Here is a 10,138-nt window from a genome sequence, read left to right on the forward strand (position 1 = left end):
TGCTTCACACCCCCTTTCTGACTCCAGTGCCGCCTCCCCATCCTCACTCTCAGTAGGTGAACTTATTTCACCGAGAAAATGCGAACGTTCTAAAGAGACCTCCCGTCTGCCTCCCACCGCCTCTGCCAGCTCCCACACAGCTGTTCTCTCCTGCTTTCTCTCCCTCCTGTCTACTGGGGGGCGGGGGGCTGTGTGCTGTAGGCGCCGGCCACCCACCCCCTTCCCGCTCCCTGGAGGAGGACATTCCCAACCGGTCCCCTCTCCTGAAGTTAAATAATTTCCTACTCCTGCATGCCGATCTACTGGTCCTGTCCTGTATCCCTCCGTAGCCACGTCTGCACTCGGGCAGGTGTGTGAAACTCAGGAAATCAGGTCATGGCACCAGTTGCATTTGGAAACAGAAACCTGGACACCCCCCGCTTTCCTTTGCAAAGCCAATGACGTTTCCACCTGCCTGCTGCATAAGCCTGAGTAGAAATTTGACGATGACTAAAAACTGCAGCTGACGAAGTGTGCTTTACCCTGCTGACCTTAAGCGATGCCCTCTTATACTTTAGTTTGTCAACATGCCCTGTCTTGTGTTAAAATATTTTTCCTTTCCCAGGACATGGGCAAATTTTCCCTCACCTACGAGGCCTCCATGACCCGGCTCTTCCGAGAGGGCAGGACAGAGACCGTGCGTTCCTGCACCACTGAGTCGTGCAACTTTGTGCTGGCCATGGTGGACCCCACGCAGACGGTAGGTGCTGCCCGGCCGGGAGCGGGACAGTGCTTTTCACAGAACAGCCCCTGAGGTTGACATGCAGCCTTCCCTGATTAAATCCCATGCGTACTTTCTCCAGCAGGTCCGTGTCCAGCATCTCCCTCCCTTCACCCCTCTCGAAGGGACAGAAAGTATTAAAAGGTGACTCTCGGGGACTTCCCAGGCGGTCCAGTGGTTAGGACTCCACGCTTCCACTGCAGGGGGTGCGGGTTCAACCCATGGTCGGGGAGCTAAGATCCTGCATGCCTCGTGGTGTGGCAAAAAAAAAAAAAAAAAAAGGTAACTGTTAGGAGACACAAGGGTTCATGTTTGCATCAATCTTCTGTCCTTCTGTAACGTCTATAAATCAGATTATACTTCCTGAGAGTCTTTAAATCAGAGTAGTACACAGCCAGTGAATAAAGGAGTGGCAGGGAGATGCTGCAAGACGGTGCAAGTAGTCGGTGTCTGGGTGGGAAAACAGTGACTATCACAGGAGCCTTCTGTTCGGGGTTCCTGAAGCCTGCTGCCCATGCTGAAGCTTCTTGAGCAGGCTTGGGGCTCCAGGTTTTCTGTACGTTGCCTTTGACAATCCTAGCGGTGGCTGCTGAAGTATCATCAGTTTATTCTTGTAGATAAAGGAACAGAGACTTAGATGAATTCGGCAAACTGCTGGGCCGCACACCTAGTTAGGGGCTGAGGCCCATCCACGGCCAGTTCTGCCTGACCCGGAGTGCAGGTGCCTGCTGACCCCCGAGGAGACATGGCCCAGGGCTCTTGCTCTGCTCTGGAGGAACCTCCGTTCTGCAAAGGCTTTTGATTCTGTGGGAAGAGCTCAGTAGGTCTTGTGACGGATTGCTCTGATCTGTCATTAGCTACCTTCAGAATCATCATTAGCTGCCTTCAGAATCAGCCTTGAGGACCAGTTCTGGAGTGGGGGGGCCAAAACCCGATGGGCCTCCATATCCCACGGAAGGGTGCTGTGTCACCTCGTTCTGTGATTGACTGAACAGGGCCCAAACGAAGCTGAAGCAGGCTTTTCGGGTCCAACCTGAAGGCCCCAGAAGCGCTGTTTTAGTAGAACTTCCAGACCACTTTGGAGGGTTATTTTTGACCTGCAGGAACATCGCAGCCCGCTGAGAGGGACAGACCGTCATTTCCACTTGATGAGACTTGGAGGCTGGAGCTTTCCTACCTGCTTGGTGGTCTCATTTGTAGAAAAGGTGGAATGATGCCCAGTGGGCTGCACACAGGACCCCGAAACTGCCTCTCCAACAACTTGTCCCCCTGCAGCCTCCACGCCGCCCCGTTCGCAGCAAATCTGCGGAAGCGGCAGCCGGCCAGTGGGGTTTCTGGTCAGGTCGCCTTGGCAACTACCCAGAGACCCCCCCCCCCCCGCACCCGCACCGCCACCAGTGACCTGATTTCTCAGCACCTTGTCGGACCGCTGGAGAGAAGGGCCATGAGCCTCATCCTGGAGCTTAGCCCATGATGCACGACTTGAAAGTCCCCGTCTTTTGTTATTTTAGGCTGAACAGAGGCTCAAGTTATTCAAGATTGCGTGCAAGAAGCATCAGCACCTGTGCCGCCTGGCGATGACCGGTGCCGGGATCGACCGCCATCTCTTCTGCCTCTATGTGGTGTCCAAATACCTCGCTGTTGACTCCCCTTTCTTGAAGGAGGTGAGTCACTTCTGGGGCAGCCCGCTCAGCTTTCTTGGCTAAACCAAAACTTAGTACATCAGTAGTACAGCTTTGCCAATCGGAACTGGCCTCACAGGTGGGTCTTGGGGCTCAACTGTCCTCACCATGGAAAATTGGAGCCGCATTTCTTCAACCCCTGGAATGCCATGGCTTGTACTAAAATAATTAGCAGGTGATGAGCTCTGAGTGTTTTTTTCTTTTCCTTCAGCCGTGCCACGCAGCATGCGAACTCTTAGTTCCCCGACCAGGGATCAAACCCATGCCCCCTGCAGTGGAAGTGTGGAGTCTTAACCACTGGACCGCCAGGGAAGTCCCAATAAAATTTAATTTTTTAATAATGGCTGTGTTTAACAAGCAGCTTGGAAAATTCCGGAAATTTGGCAGCCATCTCAGGGGAGCTGGTACCAGTCAGCTCCAGCACACCACTGCCCCCGTTCCGAATCTTACTCCACGTATCTGCCACCTTCCCTGCCTTAAGACCCCATCAGCCGGTGTTGGCCCCTCCAGTCCGGGTGTCCTCACCTGCTCCATCCCTCTCCGCAGACCTCCTGCCCTGAGCCGCCGGCGAGGCCTTCAGGGACATAGGCCTCTGGTGTCTGAAACAGTGCGAACACCGAAGAGGATGGAATTGGGAAGTGTTGTTGGAACATTTCCTTGTTTTACTCCACAGGTGCTATCTGAGCCTTGGAGATTATCCACCAGCCAGACCCCTCAGCAGCAGGTGGAACTGTTCAATTTGGAAAGGAATCCAGAGTACGTGTCAAGCGGAGGCGGCTTTGGACCGGTAAGCGGCCAAGCGTCTGCAGATATTGATGGCAGTCTCATAGTGAAAATGTCAGAAATTCCCTTTGCCCGTGGCCTCATTGCCCAGGGTTCTATTGATGGATTGGCCGTGCCCCGTGGCATGCAGGATCTTAGTTCCCCGGCCAGGGATGGAACCCGTGCCCCCTGCAGTGGAAGCGCGGGGTCTCAACCACTGGACCGCCAGGGAGGTTCCCCCACGGATCCATTTAAACCTGCTTTTCCATAGGTTGCTGACGACGGCTATGGGGTGTCGTACATTCTCGTGGGTGAGAAGCTCATCAGTTTCCACATTTCTTCCAAGTTCTCCTGCCCTGAGACAGTAAGTACAAAACAAAAGTTCTCTTTTCTAAAGTTGGGGTTTTTCACTGTTTTCTTTTGAGCACATCCTTGATTTGACAGAAATTTCAATTCAGTTATGTACTCTTACTTGGTTGGGACATTTTCAAAACAAGGATTTTGAAAGTCTCTTAATAGTTTTAAAGGGATCGATCTTATTTGGTTGAAAGTGTGTATCTTTGCTGGTCAGAGTGGTTTTAAATCGTAATGTTGGAGTGCTTCTACAGCTTCCAGACTCTCTGTAACATTGGAGGGTGGACTAAGATTCGTGTGCACATGCTAAGAAATACATATACACATTGAAGCAGGGGTCTGCAGTGTTCTCTGTGAGTGGAACCCATGACCACCTTCCTAGCATGGCACATTTAATCCTTATTTATATTCTCTCCTTTCCACATTGTACATAGCCTGACAGGCAATGCCAGGTTCACCTTTAACAGAGAAGATTGGAATTCACTTGCTTATTGTGTTTTATGTAACACATTGACATTAGGGGAAGCCTTAGATTAGGGGAAACCACACCCACACAGAATGTAAATTGGTGCAGCCACTATGGAAAACAGTATGGAGGTTCCTTAAGAAACTAAAAATAGAGCTACCATATTATCCTGCAATCCCACTCCTGGGCATATATCCAGAGAAAACTCTTAGTTCAAAAAGATAACATGGGACTTCCCTGGTGGCGCAGTGGTTGGGGGTCCGCCTGCTGATGCAGGGGACATGGGTTTGTGCCCCGGTCTGGGAGGATCCCACATGCCGCGGAGCAGCTGGTCCCGTGAGCCATGGCCACGGAGCCTGCGCATCCGGAGCCTGTGCTCCACAACGGGAGAGGCCACAACAGTGAGAGGCCTGCATACCGCAAAAAAAAAGATAACATGCACCCCAATGTTCATAGTGGCACTATTTACAATAGCTAAGACATGGAAGCAACCTGAATGTCCCTCAAGAGATGAATGGATAAAGAAGATGTAGTGTGTGTGCGTGTGTGTGTGTGTGTATATACACACACACACATGCATACACACACAGTGGAATATTACTCTGCCATAAAAAAATGAAATAATGCCATTTGCAGCAACATGGTTGGACCTAGGGATTATCATACTAAGTGAAGTAAGTCAGACAGAGAAAGATAAATATCACATACAATCACTTATATGTAGAATCTAAAAAAATGATAAAAATGAACTTATTTACAAAACGGAAATAGAGTCACAGACATAGAAAACAAACTTCTGGTTACCAAAGGGAAAAGGGGGTGGGGAGGGATAAATTAGGAGTTTGAGATTAGCAGATACACATTACTATATATAAAGTAGATAGTCAATAAGGACCTACTGTATAGCACAAGGAACTCTACTCAGTATTCTGTAATAACCTGTATGGGAAAAGAATCTGAAAAAGAATGGATATATGTATATGTATAACTGATTCACTTTGCTGTACACCTGAAACTAACACAACATTGTAAATCAACTATAATATAAAATAAAAATTAAATTAGAAAAACAAACTATCAGAGTTATTTCACTGCAAAAGATAAAGTGTTGGAAGCTAATGGAAACTTCAAAAGGTGTGTGACAATTAGCTGAGGCATGGAAACGATGTTTGCTCCATACAATAAGTTATATGAGAAGAATAAGACAGGTACTGTTCAAACTACTCTTTTTTTTTTTTTTTTTTTTTTTTTTTTTTGCGGTACGCAGGCCTCTCACTGCTGTGGCCTCTCCCGTTGTGGAGCACAGGCTCCAGACGCGCAGGCTCAGCGGCCATGGCTCACAGGCCCAGCCGCTCCACGGCATGTGGGATCTTCCTGGACTGGGGCACGAACCCGTGTCCCCTGAATCGGCAGGCGGACTCTCAATCACTGCGCCACCAGGGAAGCCCCAAACTACTCTTGATAAGTTGTTTTTACAAAGAAATAAAGCACCTTAGTTTTCAAAAACAAAACAAAACAAATATACACTACTATATATAAAATAGGTAAGCAACCAAGTTGTACTGTATAGCACAGGGAACTATATGCAGTGTCTTGTAACAACCTATCATGGAAAATGAAAACACACACACACACACACAAACATGTATGCTATCTTTGTTAACCCTTAACATCTCTCCAGACGCTATAACTTAATGATTAAGTGACTAAGTCAAAGCTTAGAGAATTGGCAAAAAGGAATGTTAGTTCTTCGAGTCAGATTACAAGTGAAAAGGCTTGAAATGTGAGAATTTCCACATTGTAACCTGTTTCTGTTTCTTGTTTTTAAATGAAAGGATTCTCATCGCTTTGGGAAGAACCTGAAACAAGCAATGATTGACATCGTGAGTTTGTTCGGGCTCAGCTCCAATTCCAAAAAGTAAATCCCTTAGCACTGCCGGGAAGGAAAATGAGCTCTTCGGATGAAAAAGCAAATGAAAAATAGCTGTGAATCCTGATTGTAGTTCAGGATGAAAATTTGCTCTAAAAGACTCAGACGTTTCCTTTCCTTCGAGGGTTTGGTGTTCTTGCTTTTCTAGACGGCAGGCTCCACCCCATGAAGTATAACCCTACTCCTTCCAAGCAGGTCCTAACCTGGGGGACATTGGATTAAAGTCCCCACTAAGGTCTTCCCATCGCCTTGTGTTTCTTAAGGGATGAAACTGTCGTTGAGCGATTTATGGAATGAGTGGGGCTGTGACTTCATACTTGTTGGAAACGGCCGACCCGGCACGCTTCCTCGGCGGCCACTGGACACTTGGTACTTACGGGCATTTAATTTTATCAGAGCGATGTAAACATTTGTTTCCTTCCGAGAGAAAAGCATTGTTTAAGCTGCAGATGTTAGCAGTTAGTAGCCAACGCACATGCAATGCACTAACCAAGAAAAGCTGTGCTTTTGGAACCCATTCTGTCCCTGTGGTAACTCTGTCACTGTCTAGTTTGGTCATCTGCATTTGCCTCTCCATGTTTGAAGCATGTAGTATGTCTCATCTTTAGTTTTCCTGACCTTGCAAGTCTTCGAAACCCAGTGCCTTAAAAACGGAAGGCCCTAAATGTAAGGGAGACTGCACGAGAGATTTATTTTGTAAAGTCTTTAGGTGGAATTGTGGGTGTCTTACTGCTTCTCAACTTACTGGGTGGATAACCCTATGTAGGCATTTTACTGTGGTGTCCCTGTATCCCAGAAGGACCAGTTCCCTTACGAGGGCAGTTGTGCTGCATTCCCCCATCAGACTGCCTTCCTGATGCTTCCTCATTAAGCTGCAAAAGAAGACGTGGGCGTGCCTCAGAAATGGGGAGCAGGGGATGTGATGGTCGAAGATCATGTGTCTGGAGCACTCACTGAAAAATCAAACATCCTAGGTGCCTCAGGATTCCTGCTTACCCAAACTGGCAGCAGGGAGAACATGACATTCGCCACTGAGGAGGGAACAAAACTTGAGAAAAGCAAACCTCAGGGCAGTCAGGGTTGGGCATCCCAGCTGGTGAGAGAGGAGACGCACTCCCGTTTCCAGGGAGACGGAGGGAGATGGGTTATCGGTGACCTCCTAGAATGTCGCAGGTGACAGGTGCTGGGTTTAACACAGCCTACCCTTTGGACGGGAGTGCCTTGATCGAGTGATTGACCAAAAAGCGATGAGGCGCTGAATCGTCTTCAGTATTTAATGTAAAAAGAACGGATCATGGAATGAAATAATACCCACTGCCTCTGGGCTGTAATGACAAGCTTAGCTGTCCATCTGTTAAAATCATGTATTTATTTTTCTGACCACTATGTTCTGGTGGGGCTCGCCGCTCTAAGAGTTCTGAACTCCAGCGATACGGTGACGAGGCCGAACCCTTGGAGCAAGAGGAAGGCGCTTGCTGCGGAGCACGTGCATATTTTATTCCTGTACATGTTGTGATGTAAAAACCCCACCTAAATGGGCCAAAGACTTTTTTTTTCTTTTAAAAGCAAGCAGAAATGAGAACAGACGAAAAAAGCAAAAAGGGACATCTAACCACCACAGCAACAAAAGGCCCTGTTCATCTGTGTTATGTAGTCAAGGAGGCGTGAGGGGTACAGCCCCTCTGCCTCAGCGAGGTGTAGCTCCCAGTCGAAGCCAGGGCCACTGAAATCATACACTGTTGACCACTGACCAGTCTGTATTATGATTCACGGGTGAATTCGAGCACAGACATGTTATCACTCAGACTTACTTGGGCTTGTCTCTCAGGTTTTAAGTGTTTCAAATGTAATCACTGCTAATCCGTGCAGTTATCAATGCAATTTTATATTCCCTAAAAGGAGGAAGAATGGGTTTTTATTGTACATGTTGAAAGCAGGGGGTAGGAGTATGATGTATTTAACTGAATTTGGAATAAGCCATAGTCTTAACGGAGCTGTGGTCTGAATTTGTTATCTTGAATTGGCCATTGCATGTAAATACAATATGCTTTTTTGGATAAATCTTAGAAATGCAGTATGAATGTTATCATTAATAAAAACATTAATTCCAGTCTACCACAGTATTGCTTTCTGTGTCTTTTGTTATACTGATAAGGAGGCTATAGGTCAAGTACCAGGCTCAGGCACTTGGGACAAAGGTGACCAACCAAGATATGCAGAAAAGGCCTCGGGTTGGGCAGAGTGGACATCGCTCGATTCACACACCTGACAGAGAAGGGTGGCTGCTAAGAAGGGCTGTGGATTTTGCTGTGTTCATTTGTGCATCCTCACCCTTGCCCCGGGGCTTAGAACAGCGCCTGACACATAATAGGTGCTCAGTAAATTACATGAATTCTGTTTTCTCCACAGTTCTTATTGAACACCTACTGTATGCTTAGCTCTGTTCTAGGCACTGGGAATACAGCAGGGACCCCAAAAGGTTCTGGCTGTCATGGAGATCACATTTCATTGGGAGGAGGTTGAGAACCAAGGAAACCTCTCAAAGGGTCTTAAGGGTTCCTGGGCACTTTGTGTGTGTGTGTGTGTGTGTGGGTGTGTGTGTATGGTGGGGAAGAGTACCTGGCTCGGGGAGGAGGCTGATTTAGAAATGGGTTTGGGGGAATTCCCTGGTGGTTCAGTGGTTAGGACTCCGCTTCCTTTGCAGGGGGCCCGGGTTCCATCCCTGGTCAGGGAACTAAGGTCCAGCAAGCTGCGTGGCCGAAAAAAAAAAAAAGTGGGTTTGAGCTGAGGCCTGAATGACAAGACAGAGCCGGCCTTGGCCGATCCAACAGGGCCAGAAGAGCATCTAGGAACTGCAGGTGCTCAAAGGCTCCAGGCCCTTGATCCTGCCCAGCATGGTGACACACAGATGGCCATGCACGCCTGACCCATGGGGACTGTTCACTAGAAATGTCTGATGTGTGAAGGAGTGAACGGTACGGCCAGGGGGTTGATGTGCTTCTCAGGCTATTCAAGCTCTTCACGGTTTTCCACTTGGGTTCTTCAGTTTATATTGCCTACAGTTTGGGAAGCCTGAGTTGCATTCTCAGGCCTGCCCCCAAACTCAGCTGAGTTCAAAGAGATGTGGCTTTTCCAGCCATAAAATTAAGGAGATTCACGTGCACAGGTGTATGTTGATCTCCAGAGAAAGGGCTGAAAAGATACACAGCGGACTTCACAGGGATTCCCTCTTTGAAAGGCAGTGTGATTGTGGATGGTATGGAACCCAAGGGAACTTCAGCTTTATCTGTAATATTTAATTATTTCGGTAGGAGGGCTTATGTACTGTACAGGTCTTCATCGACTTATGATGGGGTTAAGTCCTGATAAACCCACAGTAAATCAAAAATGCACCTAATAAACCTACCCTACCAAACATCATAGCTTAGCCTAGCCTACCTTAAATGTGCTCAGAATACTAACATTAGCCTACAGTTGGGCAAAATCATCTAACACAAAGCCTATTTTATAATAATGTGTTGACTATCTCATGGAATTTATTGATACTGTCCTGAAAGTGAAAAACAGAATGGTTGTAAATGTATCGGTTGTTTATCCTTGTGGTTGCGTGTCTGAGAGCTGCCCAGCCTCACTAGAAGGGAGCATACATATCCCTAGCTTGGGAAAAGACCAAAATTCAAAATTTGAAGTATGGTTTCTACTGAATGTATATCACTTTCCAACCATCATAAAGTTTAAAAATCCTAAATGTCCATTGACAGATGAATGGATAAATAAGATGTGGTACATATATACAATGGAATATTACACAGCCATTAAAAAGAATGAAATAATGCCATTTGCAGCAACATGGATGGACCTGGAGATTATCATACTAAGTGAAGTAAGTCAGAGAAAGACAAATATCATATGAAATCGCTTATATGTGGAATCTAAAAAAAATTAAAATGATACAAATGAACTTATTTACAAAACAGAAACAGACTTACAGACTTAGAGAAGGAATTTATGGTTACTGGGGGGAAGGGTGTGGGGGAGGGATAGATTGGGAGTTTGGGATTGACATGTACACACTGCTATATTTAAAACATAACCAACAAGGACCTAGTATTAAAAAAATCCTAAATGAAGGACATTCTGTATAACTAAAGAAAAAATCTGTCCTAATTTTAATCTGAAGAAGC

The 10,138-nt window shown here is 46.9% G+C and overlaps 1 protein-coding gene across 1 annotated transcript in view; it reads left to right on the forward strand.

The window, feature by feature from the left end:
- CPT1A (carnitine palmitoyltransferase 1A) overlaps positions 1-8,060 on the forward strand; it is a 65,403-nt gene extending 57,343 nt beyond the window's left edge. The window contains exons 15-19 of the mRNA XM_060103000.1: positions 605-739; positions 2,272-2,424; positions 3,116-3,229; positions 3,476-3,568; positions 5,860-8,060. Of these exons, the coding sequence (XP_059958983.1) occupies positions 605-739; positions 2,272-2,424; positions 3,116-3,229; positions 3,476-3,568; positions 5,860-5,946 (582 nt within the window). The 3' untranslated portion in view covers positions 5,947-8,060. The remainder of the gene's footprint in view (positions 1-604; positions 740-2,271; positions 2,425-3,115; positions 3,230-3,475; positions 3,569-5,859) is intronic.
- Positions 8,061-10,138: the final 2,078 nt, after the last annotated feature.

This window comes from Mesoplodon densirostris, chromosome 7, assembly GCF_025265405.1.
Source record: "Mesoplodon densirostris isolate mMesDen1 chromosome 7, mMesDen1 primary haplotype, whole genome shotgun sequence".
In the NCBI taxonomy this organism is placed as follows: Eukaryota; Metazoa; Chordata; class Mammalia; order Artiodactyla; family Ziphiidae; genus Mesoplodon; species Mesoplodon densirostris.